This window comes from Dermacentor albipictus, chromosome 7, assembly GCF_038994185.2.
Source record: "Dermacentor albipictus isolate Rhodes 1998 colony chromosome 7, USDA_Dalb.pri_finalv2, whole genome shotgun sequence".
Lineage (NCBI taxonomy): Eukaryota > Metazoa > Arthropoda > Arachnida > Ixodida > Ixodidae > Dermacentor > Dermacentor albipictus.
In genome coordinates, this window is record NC_091827.1 from 119,923,670 (window position 1) to 119,944,309 (window position 20,640).

Here is a 20,640-nt window from a genome sequence, read left to right on the forward strand (position 1 = left end):
GTCAAGAACATAAGACCTCGTTTGAGCGACGTTAGTGATACAACGACGTAGCAATATAACCCGCGTATAGGACACGGATAATCATATAGCATACGTACACCCAAGTATACGCGGAGCCCCACAGCGATGCCGATGGCGGAAATTCGCTTGGAGCTTACATATAACTCCTATCGCAGTAATAAACAGGCTTATGTTTTAGAGCAGCACTATCGTAGGATTCCAGTCCGTACGTTTGCATTCCTTTCAGAGGAGACGGGAATCTTCACGCCGTTCAGAGAGCGTAAGTGTGTCTCACGGCTTCTTCCTCCGACGGCGCGCGTCGAGGATATGATGGGGTTCTTAACGGCTTGCGGACGGTCACGTGTCATTTCAGGTACAATTATAACACGTAAGTAGTGCAACCTTGATGCCTTACTTTTGGTGCGAGCACGGAAGGCTGCCACGAGAATGCCTACACCATGTCCTGCGGTGTGTATTTCACTGGCTCAAATTTCGGTTGAAAGTTCTCAAGAAGACTTTTTGAGATAAGACGTTCAAATGAAGGTAGGCGCTTCGCATGGATAGCAGTCAGATATTTTTCAATGTTCCTTGAATATACCACTACTTGTTGCTCGATTTACCCGCTTCGCTATACCATGGCTACCGCAAATTTAGAATTGTGAAATTCCATCGATGACACCAACGGTACATCAGATCACAAAGCGACTCTTATCGATCAACCAACCAGTCACGCGGCGAAAATTCCGCGCCAGCAGATGTTTCGCCGTCGGAGGTCCGAAAGATAGACTCAGTTTCACCCGAAAGGCAAAGCTTCGACTGCGATAGAAAATTAGCAAACGACCATATGAATTAAGGATATTACTTTTATCGGCCGCATAAGCTTGCAAACATTCGCTCGCTGGCTAAATTAATAAGCATGGTGTCTAGCTGCCGCGGTTGCTTAGTGGATATGGTGTTGGGCTTTAAGCACGAGGTCGCAGTGTCGAATCCTGGCCACGGCAGCCGCATTTCGATGAGGGCGAAATGCGAAAACAGTCGCGTACTTAGATTTATGTGCACGTTAAACCTCAGGTGGTCCAAATTTCCGGAGTCCCCCAATACCGTGTGTCTCATAATCAGATCGCGGACTTGGCACGAAAAACCCCATCATTTTCTTTCCTTCAAGCGTGGTTTCAGCGTCCACAGCAAACATGAAGACACCACACTCGATCGCTGCGGATACTCGCTGTCAAAACGCTGGCGTGAGGAAACGCGGCAGCAGCAGCGAGCGAAGTGACATTCAGGTTGTCGCTTCAGCGCAAAAGGAGCGCGAGGACACACAGCACGCACAGAGCTACGAGCCGCCGACGTACCTTGACTCTGCCCCCAACGCAGATCGCTCTCAAGATACGACCGCGTGACTACGCGTGACTGAGCGCAGCCGCCACGTGCGCAGTTGCAGCCAGAAAGAAGACCCTCCCTCCTCCACACCGCTTCGCAACGTGGGTGCTTCGCGCGCCCGTTCGTCTCCTTCGGACGGGCGAGATTGAGCCGTGGTCGACGGCCCCCCCTCGCACGCGTTCACTCGCACACGCAGCGCAGCGCGCGCGGTGACGCTGTTGTTGCCCATCGACCTCATACGGAACCTCGTGGCGACACCGAAGCCCACGCCGACGGCAGAAATGCGCTTGGAGCGTCCTTAATTGCTGTCGCAACAAAAGCGAACGTCAGAGACTACGAGTTGAGAGCTTATGAATAGCGGGAAGGCAAAGGGACTCTCGCTCAACAGTAGAAGAGGAACCAACATTTGCCCATAGCCTAGCTAGCAAGCCTTGCGCGCAGGCTAGTCGGTTTACGAGCTTTCACGTTCGTCCCTCATATTGCGATACCAATTACGATTAGTGGAAGCGCGTTCGCACCGCTGTCATCGTGCTGTGACTCAATTAACGGAGCATGCGCGGCCGCCGAGTGAACCGACGAACACGCATAGTGAGTTTGACTGAAAAAACGAAGAATCCAAGTGAACGCTGCGTCGGTTCTGCAGCGGAGTCAAGGCGGCGTTACCGAAGCTTGCGTATGAGCGTGGTGCGTGCATGCGCTAGCGTTCTTCAGAACTGCTTGTTGGCCTAGTTGGTGTTTGCTGAAAGATGTATTTTTTTGTTGCCACAGACTAAGACACACACCACAGGAAGAACCATATAGTCGCCTGTGCCTTCGTCTATGCTTCTTCCTTTTGCGTGTGTGTTGGCGTAAAGGATATGTTCTTCAGCTAGAGTTCATATTGAGCAGCGTGCGTATGGTGGTGTGCGCAGAGGTTTCAGTGAAGCAAGCTGTGCACTTGAAATGCCGTGTTCTCACGCGCACAACCCGCGTATATCCCTCGTCCCCAATTATAACACCCCGGAAACAAAAAGTCTGTGCGTGTAACCTGAGAAAATAACAGCAGAAAAGAAAGCTCAAATCTATGTATATATCATATCCAGCTTTTCTGGATGGATGGATGGATGGATGGATGGATGGATGGATGGATGGATGGATGGATGGATGGATGGATGGATGGATGGATGGATGGATGGATAGATAGATAGACGTTATGAGCGTCCTCTTTGGAACGGGGCGGTGCTTTGCGCCACCAAGCTCTTGTTATTATATTGCCTAATGTTCTACCTAAGAAAGAAAAGACAACACTATGAACTCCCACAACTAAATTTTCTGAACCGCTATGGCGAACTTTGCTTTTCTACGTCTCCGTTTTTTGTCGTTTTCCTACTGTTCTTCCACCAATCTTGCAATCGCCTCTTAGTAATCTCTACTGCGGAAATGCTTACTTTCCCTTGCTCTCGCTGAGCCAAGGGCTTCAAGAGGCCAGTGATGCCTAAATCAAGCACTGGGCAGATGTCTTAACATTCTAATAAAACATGCTCCATCGTTTCCCTGGCTTTACCGCAGCCCAAGCACATGCTTCTTCTTCCTTCTTATATCTCGCTTTATAGGTGCATGTTCTAAGGCTTCCTCATCTAGCTTCGACAGTGATGAGATTCCCCTTGAGTGATCATAAATTGTTTCTTTCCTGATTTCGTTTTTTCCTCTTAAGTAGCTACTCAGGTTTCTTTTCCATTGCAGTCACCCACGAGATTATTTCAGCCTCTGTGACTTTCCGCTTGACCGTCTTTGTTGCTGTGGTGCCCACCCTACAGGCCACATACTTGCTGGTGAGCTTCCAAGTTCTTTTCCTCCACGGTGAATCAATGTTTTTCCTGTACAGATACCTGAACACTCTCCCAGCCCATTCACTTTCTTCCATATTCCTCAGCCGTTCTTCATACTGAATTTTACTGCGAGCTTCCCTCACTTCAAAACTAGTCCAGCCCATATCACCCTGCACAGCTTCATTTGTAGTCTTCCCGTGAGCTCCCAGTGTGAGGCGACCCACAGACCTTTGGTTCCCATCGAGTCCTGATTGTACCCCTGATTTAAAGCAAGCAACCACATTTCCAAAAGTAAGTCCTGGAACTATGACACGTTTCCACATACCTCGGAGGACCTCGTACCTATTGTATCCCCATAGCGCTCTGTGCTTCATTATGGCTGCATTTCTCTTCCAATTCACTGTTATTGTTATTCCCTGTATTTCGATATATCTATTGCATTCGTTTATCCATATACCAAGGTATTTATATTCTGTTACCCCAGGTATTTCCTGACCCTGTATCTCCACTGTCTGTTCACTGTTTTCATTGAATACCATAACACCTGATTTTCTAACACTAAATTTCAGTCCTAAATTCTTGTCTTCCTGTCCACAAATGTTAGCCAGACGTTGCAAATCACTTAGCTTGTTAGCTAGCAACACAAAAATCGTCCGCATAAAATAAACCTGAAAGCTGCTTCTCTACTACTGTACCCGCCTATCTGCATGAGAGATTAAACCCCATATTACTTCCTTCTAGCGCCCTCTCCATCCTCACCATGGAGATCATAAAGAGCAGTGGGGATAAAGGGCACCCCTGCCTCAGTCCCTTGTTGATATGAACTTTCTCCGCGCTCCTCATCCCTTCCCATTCAACGCAAACATTATTTTCTAGGTAAATCTCTCTCAAAAGCTGTACACATTCGTCACGTAAGCCTTCCCCTTCCAGAATATCCCACAAAATGTTGCGGTCTACTTTGTCGTATACGGTACTGCAATGTCTAAAAAGACCACATGTAACCGTATGCTTTCTGCTTTTGATATTTCAATACACTGAGTAAGAACAAGTAAGTTATCGTCCAAACGGCTGCCGATTCTGAAGCCATTCTGAAGTTCTCCCAAAATGCCATTATTCTCTGCCCATGTTTGAAGCTTTAATGTGATTGCCTGCATTGCTAGCCTGTATATTACCGATGTAATGGTCAACGGTCTATACGAGTGAATTCTATCTTTCTCCCCCTTATTTATAAATTAAATTCATTCTACTTTGTCGCCGACTGTCTGGTACTCATCTATTTTTTTAAAGTGTTCACTGTTTTCATCAGAGCTTCCTTACTTCTTGGTCCTTCTTCATTAATCAGCCTAACGGGAACCTCGTCTGGCACTGTGGCTGTGCGCTTAGGAATTTACTCTCCGGCTTTCCTCCAGTTGAAATTCGTCAGCACTAGCTCCTTTTTTGTCTGGTTCTCTTTCATGCACTTTTTTTTTCTTAAAGTACAACCTCGTCATTGCCTTGGAAAGATTCGGCTGTTATATTTCGGATGTAATTTAATGCCGCTTTCCCTTGGTATTTGTTTCGAACTTCATCTAGGATGTGTTGTATGCTTGTTGACTTCCTGCCTAATAATTTTATGGGGTTTCAAAATACTCTAGGTGCGGCCTTCTTTTTCTCACGTATTTCTGAGAAGCAACGTTTACTTTAACATTTTATGTTTGCTTGCAAGAATACTTGAACCATAGACTATTTCTCCCGGTATATTACCCATTTACTGGCTACTTCATCCTGCGGCAACTGCGCCTTCTTAGCCTGCCTGTGCTCTCGGGATGTCTTCTGTCGTTCTACGATCGCTTCTCGTATCTCCCTGTTCGACCAGCTTTTCGTTTTTTTTCCTTTCCAATGAACATGTTATTTCTCTTTCCGTATTTCTGTCGTTATTACACTTAGAAGCTCACCATATTCCCACTCTTTACTTGCCCATTTGCCAATTTCTTCCTCGACTCAAGTGGCTATATTTGTTATTTGTACAGCGTTCAAATGTGGACTGGCTATTTTGCTCTCCTTGCTCTCTTTCCCAACTACGTATCCCATTTTCAAAATAATCCGTTTATAGTCACTCCCTATGCTGCTATGCTCTTCCTCATCAATAACCATTTCCCTCAACTTATCATGAATTCCTTCTGTCATCAGACAGTAATCAATGCTTGATTGCTGGGTTTCCACTTCCCACGTGATCTGCCCTTCACACTTAGGCCTTGTTTTCACGATAATGAGGTTATGTTGCTCACAAAGGTCTAGCATTGACTTCTCTTTGTTGTCGGTATAGCCATCTAAATCCTGTTTGTGGGCATTCACGTCGCCTACTAGGATAATTTCAGTATCACTCCCGAAACCCTTAATATCATCTCTTATGCATTCTACTAACTCTTTATTCTTCTCTGTGCAATTATTTCCGGTCCACAAATAGGTAACGCCCAGCCAAGTTTTTTCCCCAGTCATTGTACCTGATAACCAAAGATGCTCATGACAATTTGAATTTACTCTTTTGTATTTGGCTCCTTGATGGATGAGCATTCCGACTCCCCCTCCCTTTCTTTCCGACTTGGTTCTGTTGCACCTTTCCCAAACATAATTCTCAATCAATGGCTGCTCTTCCGAGTCTCCAAGGTGCCATCCTTATTCAAAAGAATAGCGGAAAATAGCAGGGACACACACAGAGAAGACGACAGGACGAGCGCTAAAAGCACTCGTCCTGTCGTCTTCTCTGTGTGTGTCCCTGCTATTTTGCGCGAGTGTTTTGAATAATGATGACACACCAAATAGCCCAGCTTTCTGCCTTGATCTCCAAGCTGCGTTTCTGTAACCGCATACATCCTGACTTGTTCTCTATTTAACTGCTCTTCAATCTCTGCCCACTTTTCGCTTCTTCTGCCACCCTGCATGTTTATGTAGCCTATTACATGGCGAGCTCTCTTTCTGGCTTTCCTCCTTTTTTTGCTATCGACGGCGATGCTCTTCTGAGGTTCCCCTAGGGGACCTTCTTCATTACTATCTACTCTGGCCTCCTGAGCGCCCGCGGGCCCCCTAAACAAGCAACAGCGCGAGCAGCAAGTCGCCAGCCCTCTTCTCGTGTAAGCCTGTAATTGAAGTGAACGCATTCTCGTTGAAAACCCCACCTTCTCACTTCCCTGGTTACTTCGACAACCTCGAAGCCTTTCCCTCGGCTCATTTTCCATATTGCCTCATTAGCAGTCACCACGGTTTTTTGTACGTGACTCACACGTACAGGCACCTCCGGCACCGTGCACACCACGATCTGCACCTGAGGGGATAGCTCGCGCAAGTCGTCCACCCCCTTCGCCAAGAGCTGGGCTTGCCCTGTCCCTCTCTTGTTTTGGACGTGATTTAGCCCACCTGCTACTATGAAAAGTTTGCGCATCTGGGCATTTTTCACGAGATTTTCTTCTGCTCGCTCTATGACATAACCCAGTGTCCGCCATGAAAATGTCCCTATGCCACTCTTGTATCTCCTTTCCGCCTGTCCACAATTGGTTCTGAGCAACCAGCCAGGTTTGAGTCACCGGCGATAATCACCATTTCACTCTCTTCTACCTCTCTCTGCTCCTGTTTGTTCTTTTCCGCGTGATTCGGATTCGTCAAGGGGGATTGACCCGTCCGCTCCTGCTTTTTTCCTGTGGTGGCCTCAAGGCCGGTTCCGCTATTTCCCGCTAACACCTCACCATCTTGCACGCATTCCACGTACTTTGCTGGCACTACCTCTCCTGTCACGTCGGACCCGTATTAATTGTCGCCCCAAGCGGCTGCGGCGGGAAGCTAGCGTGTTTTCAAAGGAGCGAGTGGGTTTTTCGCTTATAATTGAGAGCACAAGGCCATTATTACAAATGGCAGGCAATAGACAGATTCTGTAAGACAAGCCAGACGAGACAAATGCCATGAATATGATATGGAGAGCTGGAATGTTGTTCCTAGAGCGGGTGAAGATTAAGCAATGAATGCCTATGAAAACGACAAAAATTTGTTCTCCATTTTCGAGACAAAAACAGTCGCTGTGGTAAAATTACTGCAGCTATCGTATTAGCAGTTGCAGCGTATGTAGTCCGGAGACTCCGCTTTAGATTCGTGCCTATCACGACGCTCTACAAATAGCGTCACACTATTCCCAAAGGCGTGTTTCTAAACAGTCGTGCAAATTCACGTAGCATCTTCATAAACACAAGCGTATCATAGCGTAAACGTTGGAATGCGTGGCCGAGTGGTTTAATCCCACGCACCTATCGTCTTTCTCGCAGCGACTTGATGCCGTGCTCTCCGCGATAGTTTTAAGACGAAAGCCTTTCTAGGCTCATGGTGAAGTTTGTGTCAGCAGACCTGACCGCCAGTGTCCGCTGAAATGTCAGCACGCCATATGAAGACAGTATAAAGAATGAAAAATGATTCATAGTGACAGTGAATGATAACGTTATGATAGAGATTGGTAGAGGTCAATAATGACTAATAATGACTATTAATTACCACTAGTGACTTGTAATGACTACTAATGAATCCGAAATGAATATGTCTAACGATGGCTCGTGATGACCAGAATTGACTAGAAATGTCTAGTAATGAGCAGTAATTACTAAAATCACTATTAATGACTTGTAATGACAACGAAATGACCAATGTGTCTAACGACGGCTTCTAATGACCACAACTGATTACAAATGACTAATATGCTTACTAGTGAGAAGCAACGAATAATAATGACCGAAATGACTTGTAATGGCTACGAAATAAACAATATGTCTAAAGACGGCATGTAATGACCACAGTTTGTTACAAGTGACTAAAAATGCTTAGTAATGAGCAGTCATGACTAATAATGACTGAAATGACCTGTAATGAGTACTGACGACTAGGATATGCATGTCCTAGTCCTGCATGTCCTGCAATGACGACTAGGACCTGCATGTCTAACGACGGCTAGTAATTACCACAATTGATTATAGATGACTAAAATTGCTTTAAAGGGAGCAGTATGACTAATGATGACTGAAATGACTTGTGATGACTACTAATGACTACGACATGACCGGTATGTCTAACGACGACCTGTAACGGCTACAATTGCTTACAAATGACTAAAATGCTTAGTAATGAGTAGTAATGACTAATGACTTGTCATGACCCGTAAATAATCGTATATGACTTGTGATTACCGAAATGATTTGAGGTGAAGAGAAGAAAAAAAGTAAAGATTTGAGGTAAGGAAAAGGAAAGAAAAAGACAGAGAAAGGAGGAAAAGAGAGAGGAGAAAGAGAAGAGGCAAAAAGGAAGAGGCGAATGATAAAAGGAACAAGAGTACGCTTTCGTCGTTCACCTCTTAATAGAGATCTTAAGAGACCCTGTAATTTTTTTTTTATTGCCGCGTAGGACCTAGTTCCACATTGTCCCACCATACGGCGGAAGCGCAAAACTGATGATTCAGTATAGGTTTTTTGCAGGAGTGCTCTTCAAATATTATATTTTCTATTTTTCCTTTCTAAAACGTGGCAATGTGTTGCTCATTTGTAAAGTCATGCTTTTATGATTAGATATCATTCCTTTGATAATATAACAACAAATACACGAATACATGCAAAGACCCTCGAACAGCCGGTCACGCGGCAATATTGCGTGTATTCGCAGGCTTGTTTCAGGCTAGGAAAACACTTTTATGTAGCACGTATTGAGCAACAGAAATCTGTATACATAGTTTTTCATGTCGCTCAACAATTCCCTCACGGGCACTTTTCATCTAAATATAATACTTCAGAAGCTGATTAATTCAGACTAATTATCTAACTAGGCAGAATGAAGAAAATAATTTGAGTGTCTCCAAGCGACGGTAAACAACATTACCTTTGTTTTGTCCAGCTGCTGGGCATTTGCATCTTTCTATAGTTTGGGTAATATTAGCTGGGACACCGTGTATATGCACATATATGAACAAGCTTTTCCAAGCCATTCCCATCCCCGCTCTACCTCTCTCATGGGATAAGCGCGGGAAACTTCGCACGCATACGCTTTCTTGCACTTTGACACTCCTATACCCCGCATTAAAAGAGAAACAGAGAGATAAGGAAAAAGATAAGAAAAAGAATGAAGAGGTAGCCTGAGTGAACAGACTCGCAGAGGAATGACCGCTAACATTTACAAGCTTTCGTACACACGGTGCAGTCGCTTTCAAGAAGCACGGTTTGTCTTTTGTGGTCTTGTGCCTACAGTAGGGCTGAGGCCGAGTTCCCAGGAGACTTTCTCCCGAGAGCAGTCTGCTGTTGAAGCGGCCAATAGTAGCTCACGGAGCAGAGCGTTGAGTGTAGAAGTGGTTCAGAAGGTGATCTACTGTCACGTCACCCACCGAAAATGGGACGCCGCGCTGTTGGCCATTCATAGAAAATTGTATGTGCGATGTCCAGCCATTTGCAACACAGCAACATTGTTTGGCGATGGGAGAGTCCACGTGTGAGAGAGAGAGTGCTTATGGAGACGAAGACGCGCTATTTCCTGCAGCAATTTAGGAATGAATGAAGGAGTGAATTAATGACTGCATTTATTAAAAAGAAGGAGGAGCAAACATCGGTCGAAGCAAGCCTCAGCACATTGTGAAAGGGGCGGCGAGCGAAAAGAGGAAAAGTTGGGAGTCCAGGTGGCAGGCGAATTGGCAGTTTAGGGTCGAGAGAATATAAGAGAGAGTTGGTTAAACCAGTTGAATTCCAGTGTAGATTTGTGATGTGGCGAGGAAACGATTGACGAGTTGCCACCCAGCATCCGACTGCGGATCCGGATCATGAGACGGAAATAATCAGAAGAATAAGAATGGGCTGGGGTGCATTTGGCAGGCATTTGCAGATCATGAACAGCAGGTTGCTATTATCCCTCAAGAGAAAAGTGTATAATAGCTGTGTCTTACCAGTACTCGCCGACGGGGCAGAAACCTGGAGGCTTACGAAAAGGGTTCTAATTAAATTGAGAACAACGCAACGAGCTATGGAAAGAAGAATGATGGGTGTAACATTAGGGATAAGAAAAGAGCAGATTGGGTGTAGGAACAAACGCGAGTGAATGACATCTTAGTTGAAATCAAGAAAAAGAAATGGGCATGGGCAGGACATGTAATGAGGAGGGAAGATAACCGATGGTTATTAAGGGTTACGGACTGGATTCCAAGGGAAGGGAAGCGTAGCAGGGGGCGGCAGAAAGTTAGGTGGGCGGATGAGATTAAGAAGTTTGCAGGGACAGCATGGCCACAATTAGTACATGACCGGGGTTGTTGGAGAAATATGGGAGAGGCCTTTGCCCTGCAGTGGGCGTAACCAGGCTGATGATGATGATCCGTCCTTTACAGTGGTATAGGCGCCCGTAGTTCTTGGTAATAAACGTTTCTTGAATACCATTCTTAGCAATTACTTATTCATCGGCCATATTTCGTCGCGTATTCCTTAGTGGCAGGCTCTGTGGATAACAACTGCACTGTCGCGACAACTTACGACCATACTCGTGACTCTTGCGGGAATACTACAAACGCAGATTTACTGCAAAAGTTAGAAGACAGGCAGTATATAATAGTGTTTATCGCCTTACATACGTTCAACGCATGCATATTTGTAGCATGTTATGGCGCGCGTACCTTCATGACAGAGTTTAATGTACGTGAACGGAAACATAGGAACGCGTCAAAAGACATGGTGTCTTCTTGGGCCTGCTGCGAAACATATCCAAACGAACGCAATCTATTAGCAACAATGCCGTCATTTCTGCGCAGAGGTTATACATTTAAACTTCTTGAGTGGAAGTTCCAGCCGCCACCTGTAGTGAAGCCACCGGCGGTAATATTGCTAGATGAAAAATAAAGAGGGCCTTTTATGTTACTTCTAAGACGGCTTGAAGGCAGAAGCCGAAGTGCCGACGCATTGAAGATGGACACATGGCATACACATTCCTGCTAATTCGCTTAGTGTACTTCGATTAGTCATCCCTCTTAATTCGCTCACTCATCCTAATAATTCGCTTAGTAATCCATCCAAATTCACTTAGCGTTCTTCGCTTATTCATCCATCTTAATCCCAAAGGTCGAGGGTTCGATTCTTACGCAAGGTCTTCGGCTCGGGCGCCTTAATATTCTGTATCCTAATTAACACCAAGAATCGTGTATTCAATTACCGTAGCTAATTTTACCTTAATTACGTGTACCTTAATTACCTTCGTCGTAATTACCACCCAAGGTGGTGCGTTCGACTCCCACGAAAGGTCAAAAGTTAGACTCCGATTGAAGGTCGTGGGTTCGAGCGCCTTAACTCTAATTAAGTGGGTCTGAATTAACGTCGCCTTCATTAACACCAGAGGTCGTGGGTTCGTATCCTTTTTTGTACATTTCGTGTCATCAACCCGTTTTCGCTCAAGGTCGACTGACTAACGAGGCATATGAGGCTTTCGCCATTCACTCTTAAAACGGTTGCACCCTTTGGGGTGTATATTTGTCCCACAACAATAATCGTCATCCGCCTTGCTTGCGCTTCCTTTCCTGAAAACTCGGCGCTCGCTACTTTCCTGTCGAGAATGCTGCGTCACACTGATAACGCGCATGCCGTTCGTGACTGGGAAGTACCGGGCTCGCAGCGTTAAAGAAAGGAAACGCGGGCAAGACAGATGACGATTATCGTTGTGGAACAAGATACGCTCCATAGGGTGTAAATTTTTCTAACGGTGTAATAACAAGAGGTGTAGAACGAGGAGTTACACGCGAATGTCAGCAGACAGGGCCACGTTCTTATCCTGGTGATCAGCGGAAATATGAATCGACAGCATGTAAACTAGCGTCTAAATGATGCTTCATTGAGGTCGTTGCGTGTTTCTGTTGTGTCTAGCACGAGCAAGTACTGTCATGGGAGAGAAAGCGGTAAGCTAAGTACGCAAGAAGTACTTGAGGATCGTCATACATAACATCAACGCTGTGTTACAAAAAGCCGGTGACATCAGTTGCGCAGATGGTGGGGAAAGCTTGAGCAGTAGCTTACCGATGGGCGTTTTTGGTAACCACAGTGATACACAGACACTTTACCAAAGTAAACAGAGGGAAAGGGCCGAGTGGTTTGAAAAATAGATTAATGAAAGAACTCGTATGGTATATCAAGAGACTGAAGAAGAGTCAGGTTAGATGGACAGCTTTTTCAAGCTCTGGCAGGGCTCATATGTGGCGACGTATCGACGCACAATATAGTTCATGCCAATCCAAATGAATCAGCGTAGTCATGCTTGCGTTGCACGTGATGGTGGCCTTCCGCCAGGGCATCCTGGAGTGGCGCGATGACTTTATGTTATGTATTCGAGAATAACAACTAGCACATCACTTACATAAGGAGGACATTTCTACGGTACAAGGTGACAGCGTGGAAAAGAAATGAGCGTTCGAATAGAGGCATTAGAGAGTTGAGTACTGCGACCCTTGTTGATTTTGTTCGGGATGATGCGAACGTTTTATTCAGTCTTTAGTTCGGAGAAAATGAGTTTAAGTTATATTTATTTGCATCAAAATGGCGGGCGCGCCCAGGCAAGAAGTTAAAGCATTTAATTTGTGGGTGCCCGCGTATTCTGTGTAAATTACGTGAGACAATGATAGCAAGAATACAGCATTATTAAACGAATGTAATTCAAAAGCAAGCTCCCTTATTAGTACAGTAAAGTAAAAAGGAAGCACCTTCTCAGTACATTTGTTGAGGATGCAAATAATGAACAGGCTAAAAAAACACAGTGTTGCATGTCTGTAGTAAACTGGATAGACCACTGGCATCTTGGCAAAGGGGTAAGGTTACTCTTGGAGGTAGAAAACCTAGTGGCCCAGTCGGCTAGTTGGCTCTCGCAGTGATGAAATCCGGCAAGCACGTGATAACACCATGATGACACGCTGCTGTGCGCCGACAAATAAAGGCAATTGATAGCAATGATATAGATACTCCAAGCGCATTTCGGCCGTCGGCGTGAGGTTCCGTACAGAGTCCAAGGAGGATAAAATCGTGGCTGCTCGCCGTATGCTGCAAGTGCGAGTGAAAGCGCGCCAGGGTGAGGTGGCGATCTGAGTTGTACTCTGCAGCGGTCGGGCTCACGTGCCCGCCCGGGCCGCTGTATCTCTGTGGCCACAGTATAGGAAATGATTTTAATGATTTCTAGAATATCAGTTTTCACCAGACCACATCTGGACTGATGTACATTAAAAACGAGTAACCTGCAATCGGCTTATCTAGCGCTTCTGATTGACTGAGGCCTAAAAACAATTCTTTTTACTCTTAAATTCAGCAAGACCGTAGGCAACGACGGCCTCTCCATCACTGAGCATCCAAGAAGCTATAGCTAGACCAAGGCTGCTTCGATAGCAATAGTTAATCACGTCTTGTCATGTGGCGTTGTTTCAGCCAGAATGAAAACGGCAATCATTTACTACTCTATAAAAAGGATCTCGAGGCAACGTTGAAAACTGGCGCCCCATATCAATTTTACCTTGCATGAAACAAATTTTAGAGAAACATATGCTGCTCGCTATGAACAGCTTCCTTTATTCTAGCAACATGTCGTCAGCGTAGCAATACGGCTTGGTAAAAGACAGAGGCACTCGGGCACTTTTGGATGATTTTTCTGAGTTCCTAAATTTCTGTTTAGAAAGTAACCAGGTAGCGTGCCCGGTGCTTCTTGATGTAAGCAAGGCATTTGACAGTGTCTGCCGTGATTTATTGTTAACGAAGCTTTCGATGATGGGACTACATGATTTTTTTCTCTCACTTCTCAGTAATTTTCTCCGGGACTGGTTTCAGTACGTCCCATGAAGTTCAAAAGTTTCACAGCAGTGTTTCGCCAATCAAAGCCGGTATTACAAAAGGTTCAGTATTAAGCCCTCTCCTATTTAACATTTATGTTAACGATCTTTCTAGCACAGTCCCCATTAAAATATTTCGGTATATAGGCGATACATTCCTAGTTTTTTTGTGCAAATCAATATTCTGATGCAGCTTCTCATTTACGAGAACCAGGAACGAAGGCATTGGACTGGTTTGTAACAAATTTAATCGACATTAGCGTATTAAAAACGCAACTCGTCTGCTTTCAAATCCCTTTGAAGAGAGTACACTTGACTAGGGAAGAAATATTACATAGGTAACATTGTAATCCATGTTGTTGCGATCTTATCAACTATACATCATCCGTAAAATATGTCGGTTTTCGTTTAGACAGCAATCTTTCATGGAATTCGCATGTTTCTTATGTTTGTCAGAAGATTCGCTCAGTGATACGCTCACTCTATAAAATCCGTCGCCTCATGCCGATATTAGTAAGGAAAAGCACAGCGCATGCGTTATGCTATAGTGTAGTCCGATGTGGGACTACTGCCCGCAGTCATAGTGCTGTTCGCTGGCAAAAAAGAATTCGCGAATGCGCTTCCTTTTAAAAGTTATAAGTCATGGCTTGTGTCTCGAAGGCAACGCCGATATTTTTAAGGTATCAATCCCAGATTTTCCTTCTGTTTTGCTGCATACAATAGCCTTGAGGCATTTCTGGGACAATCGCTTTAAAATACCTTGTGTAACTCCCCGTTGCTTTAGACCAAAGTGGCGTTATCAAATACCTGGTTGTGCAACGAAATACCGCAAAAGAATGCGTGAATACTATGTTCCGGTGTTGTTTAATTGTTTACGCTGTAATGTGCTGCAGTACCAATCAAAATATAAGCTAAAAAAATGACTAAAACGTGCAGATTTGAGCGGCTATAACACAAAAAGTAGTCCTCACCTCCTTCTGTATTACGCATGCAGAGTGGCTATGGTTGGAAATGGGATCAGAAAGCATGTATCTGAAAAGGTTCCATTCGAGCATCTTTTGTTCCTTAAATCATTTGCTTGTTTATAATCATGTACCTCCCTTTAGTGTGCCGTGCAAACTAATCGTGTGGCACGGTGATTACTGCACGCGCCAGATGTACTTCTCAAGACATGTGTGTATATATGTACATGTATTATAGATGTGTATAACGTGCGTATGGGTACATATATACAGATTGAGCTGCTTTTTGCATTTCTTTCTTTTTATTAGTTTCTTTTTCACTATTGCTGTTGCAACAGTGTGTATGCTTCCTGTCATGCTCTGCCAGTCAAGCTCAATGCGGCTTTGGCACGCCTGATGGATGTACTGTTTTGCAGAAATAATAACAGTTATTATTATTATTATTATTATTATTGTTATTATTGTTGTTGTTGTTGTTGTTGTTGTATCTTGAATGCCATCTGCGACAGATGGTCCGCTGAAAGATGGGGGGGGGGGGAGGCGTTCTACTCGTGGCGGGGTGGTCGCCCGAGCGCACCCGCCCGGGCCGTTGTATCTCTATGACTCTATCTTGAAAGTCATTTGCGACGGAGACAAGTTCTACCGTATGTAGGGACTCTCGTTCAACCGCTGGCCTTTGGTGTCGCTTTTATAACCTGTTCGTGTGCTACTAGACGGTGGATTGATGCGGTGTTGCACTTAGTACGGCGGCTGTTGCGACGAACTGCTTTCCTAGTTGATTATTTTTGCAAACACAGTGACAGTGACGTCACAAGGCTTCGATCGGTCACTTGTCTCTAAAAGCTGACTGCCTGAACCAGAAGAATGTCGGTGCGTGTAGTCCGCTGCTCTCTAAATAGCGTTGAATAGCCGCTCCGATTGCCTTTTTCGGGTAGTAGCAAACCCTACAGATCTTGCACATTGAGTCACATAATCTACACAGTTCGTAAAGTTCGCAACAGTTTCGTTGTACGCATCGTAAAGATCACTTTTGTGCTTTTTTCAAAACTGAAAACCACCGTAAAGTTCGACGACAGAACGATTATCACTCATTTTGACTCTCAAAAGCTGTCTGTGAATGTGTCATGAGTTCAAAAAGAGAAATAGGCACGCAGCCTCACTGCGTACGTATCTTTGCACCACCGTTATGCTGCCGCCGTACCACGCAGAAAAGCTAGCTTTGCAGTTTGAAAAGAGTTCCGTGACAGAAAGCCTGCAGTGCAGCTCGTTTTAAAGCACTGGTATAGCTTTTGGAAGCTTTCTACTGATCTAGACATCCAACAAGATTAAAAACAAGCTATGCTCAACTTTCCATGAAATAGACTCGATCAATTTATTGCGCACACTGGGCGCAGGATTTACTTGTGAATACTTTTACCAGATCATCTGCCTTTTACTACGGCACACAGCAGTAAATTCTAATGTCATCTACGACATTAGGCTATCTGTAACCAAGTAAAAAAAGCTAGATTATACAATGAATCTTTTAAACCAATTTTCCAGTCCCTTACGGAGGCTAGGAAAGGGAAATTTATGCCGTCTAGCATTGCAGCTGCCACCTATGCTCGTTGTTTACCTTTCTTGCACCGCTCCTCCTCTTCCAATTTCACTATCCAAGCGCAAAGCATTCACAGCTTTTTCTTTTCTTTCTATATTTGTCAATTTTTTCATTCACCACCCATGAAAGCCTTTTGTGCCTGTCTAAATGGCAGCACGAACGCAGAAAAGATCGCACAAGCAGACGACAGCGAACAGGTTATAACTAGCGCCATTCTGCTCCTACGCTCTGTCCTTAGCGGCAATAGAGGCGAACTAGGCCAGGCGTGCTGGAGCAGGGAGATCTGTGCAACTCTGCGTAGGTCAGTGCAGGTATGTGCAGGTCGTGGTACGTATTTGTTGCCAATGGAATTCGCCTTACAATGGAACATGAAACTCATGAATAGACAGGACGCTGCACTTTCCTGTGTGCCTCTGTGTAGGGTTCCTTTCTACAGCATGCAAATATGGGGAAAATTTGCCAACTAGCCCAACAATATGTTTTTATTTATTGCAGCATTGATTTAGACACAGTGATGGTCTTGGATGGCAAGGCTAAAGGCAGTACAGTGTCTGCCTGACTAAGGCCCTGTCACCCGTACATTGCTCAAGAATGAGGTAGCATATCATAACATACAGATAGTATACACACATATCAACAGCGTGGATTAGACATACAAACCATACATTACAAACATACGTGCATTAAATACAACAATCACTGTACAACTCTTGAAGTATAAACAGTTTAAGATCAACAGAGTAATATGAACACGAAAAAAGCTTTATATATATATGTACAAGCACAATATGAAACGCACTTAAAATAATTGTACATAAAACACACAAGAAACCAATTAGCACAATATCAATCAGAAAGGGAAAGCAAATATTTTTTCATGACACTTTTAAAGCAGTTTAATGATCTGGAGTTTTGCGCGATAGTGATCGTGTAAGGATGTGCATTTATGAAGAATGTGACTAAGTATGCTACTTGTTTTCTACCGTAGTTGGTCCTGCAAAATGGAACTCTAATATGATCATGCCTGAAATTGTATTGGGTGTAACTTGAGAGGTGGTTTTGATAAAAAATTAGTGAATTTTTCTAGAGTTCGCCTCGTATGTATATAGCGAGCTTAAGTTCGTACAGTTGATTAATTTTTAAAAGTGCATGTTTTATGAAAAAAGCTGCCGTGTGACTGCGGGTTCCAAGGTTCTCAACACAGCGAACTGCTTGTTTTTGGAGACATATCAATCGATCCAAGTTTAATGTAGTCCCCCATACCAACAAGCAATAACTACGATACGACTGAATTAAAGCATAATACAGACGGCGTTTCAACCAAGTAGGAACAAGGTATCTAATCTTAAACAATGTGCCTATTGACCTACAAATGCTAGAATGAATCTTCGTAACGTGAGGTGTAAAACTCAGGATCTCATCAAAAAGTACACCTAAAAATTTAAAAGCTGAAGTCCGCTCGATTACACAACTATTGAACTTTACACAAAAAGCACAGTCATCAGGCCTATTTCTAGGCTTAAAAACCACATATTTTGTTTTATTGACGTTTAACTGCAGGTGGTTTGCTGATAACCAAACTAAAAGTTGATCTAACCTATTATAAGCTGTAATTTCTAGCACTCGTAGACTGTCACCTGAGAAAAACTTGTGTCGTCAGCATACAGGACTATATCTGGAGTAAGCGGTATGTTTACAATATCGTTCAGGTATAGAATAAAGAACAGTGGACCCAAACTTGGCCCTTGAGGGACACCGAGTGCAATTTCTTTCTTGTGTGAACAAAACCCCTTATAACACGTGTATTGCTGTCTGGTAGTGAAGTAATCTTGAATCTGCTTTGGGGCCACTCCGCGAACTCAGTAGTATGACAGTTTATTAAATATGATGGTGTGTTCAATGGAGTCGAAAGCTTTTCTAATATGCAGCAAAAGACCAACCGTATATAGTTTGTTCTCGATGTTACTGAGTAGTCTTTCTTTGATCTTAACAAGTGCCATTTCAGTAGATCTGTGTTCACGGAAGCCAAACTGTTGGTCCACAAGGGCGTGGTTTTTATCTAGAAATTTAGTTAGTCTGAACTTTACGAGTCGTTCCAACACTTTTGAGAAGGGAGGTAGTATGGATATCGGTTTATTATCATTTATATCAGCGACAGAGCCTCCCTTATGCAATACAATCACTGGCAATTTTCATAGGATCGGAAAAAATGCCATTCACGAATGCACTGTTACAGATATGGCATAATGGAGCCGAGACAACATCAGAAACAGATATGATTGGTGCTGCTTTTATGTCATCAGTCCCTGCTGCAGTATCTTTTTTTAAAGCCTTAAGAACGGAATACACTTCCATTTCAGTGCAAGGTACGTGATAGGAAGGTAGAATTGGAAGTCTCGTAGTTTAGAAATTTTTCAGGTGCCAGCAATGAACCACTAGAGTGGTATGACCCACCACCAAGTAAAATATGATCGTTGAATTTATTGGCCTAGGAAGTTTCCCTGCATTAAGTGTCACCAAACGTTAAAGTATTCGGGTTTGTGTTATACTGGGTTCCTTTTAACCTGCGAACTGCATTCCATAATTTCTTTGGATTGTTTGATACCGTAGAAAACATATGTTCGTAATACCTGTTTCTAGTTTTTTTGAGGTCTGAAGTCAACTTGTTTCTTATTTTCTTCTATTCATTTAGTATAGCAAGATCACTGTACCGAATAAATGTATCAAATAATTTCTCACGTTTCTGTATCTTTTATACATCCCTCGAGTTACCCACGGCTTCCTAGCTTTCTTGTAGGTCCTTATTTGTTGTAATGGGAAAGCAGAATCATAACACGACTTTAATATCTGAATAAACGTATCATACGAAATATTCGAATCATTTTCGCTATACACTGTAGACCAGTCTGTATTCTCTATCATTGAGCGAAAAGAACTCATATTCTCGTCGCTAAAGTGGCGACAGAAAGAAAGTTGACTTCAAAAACGCCTTCTTATGTTTTCATGTCATGGTAAAAAACAAAATACTGGCAAATGATCACTTAAATCAGAGGTGAGAATTCCCGAAAAAACATCATTTGGATCGTGGTTCGTTATACATATATCAATAATGATTCGGAATGTGGCGTTATTCTGGTTGGCGAACAAATTTTGTTAGTGCAACTATAAGAATGTAGTACGTCAATGAATTGTTGAGTGTGAGCAGTAGGTAATAATATGTTAATGTTCATATCGCCAACCAAAACAACCGGGAGACTCAGATCAGAAGTATATTCCAATATTTTGGTAATGAATTCAATGAAATCATCAAGATCACCTGAAGGAGGACGGTACACTGATGCAATTAAATATTTACAACGTTTTACAGCAATACATTCATAGGAATCAGCAACGCACGAGAATTCGCACAGCAGCTCGTAGGACAGATCATTTTTCAAATAAAGTGAAGTACCTGCACCATGGCGGTGTTTACGATAAACACCTTCACATTTATAACCATCAAATTCAATAATATCATCCGCGCTTGTGAACCACGTCTCGGTAAAAGATAGGACTTCGAATTTATGTTCTAAAGATTCCAAATAAGTTTTTGTTTCCATATATTTATTTTTCAGGCTCCTAGCACGTAAATGAAAGATAGATAGCTTGTTACCTTTGGAAAAAATGAAGCATTTACGGCAGAAGTAAATAAAGAACTGTCATAGTAAGCTGATGCGCATGTACCCGCCATGAGAAAAGAAAGTAATCTGTAACGCCCAGAAGGCACGAGAAAGTCAGCGTATCAGAGACAAATCAGCTTCGCAGCTTCGTGCATACGGATTGCGCGCTCGCCCTGAGTCCTGCGCACGAATAGTTTGCCGTCCGTATGCCAAGCGAATTGGCAATGCTTCTCCTGACATCGTAGCTTCATTTCCTACAGAAGCTTTTTGTCTTCTGGCGTCAGATTATCAAGGAAGTAAACATTCGATTTCCTTGCTTTCAAATCATTCTTTTTTTGTCATCCATTCGTCCCGCGTAACACGGGATACAAAACGGACGAGTACGACAGGTTCTTTGCCTGGTTTGGGT

General features: G+C 43.6%; 1 protein-coding gene across 1 annotated transcript in view; it reads left to right on the forward strand.

The window, feature by feature from the left end:
• LOC135909594 (uncharacterized) overlaps window positions 1–20,640 on the forward strand; it is an 80,595-nt gene that overhangs the window by 23,771 nt on the left and 36,184 nt on the right. The window contains exons 4-5 of the mRNA XM_065441565.2: window positions 248–280; window positions 374–388. Coding sequence (XP_065297637.2) covers window positions 248–280; window positions 374–388 — 48 coding nt within the window. The remainder of the gene's footprint in view (window positions 1–247; window positions 281–373; window positions 389–20,640) is intronic.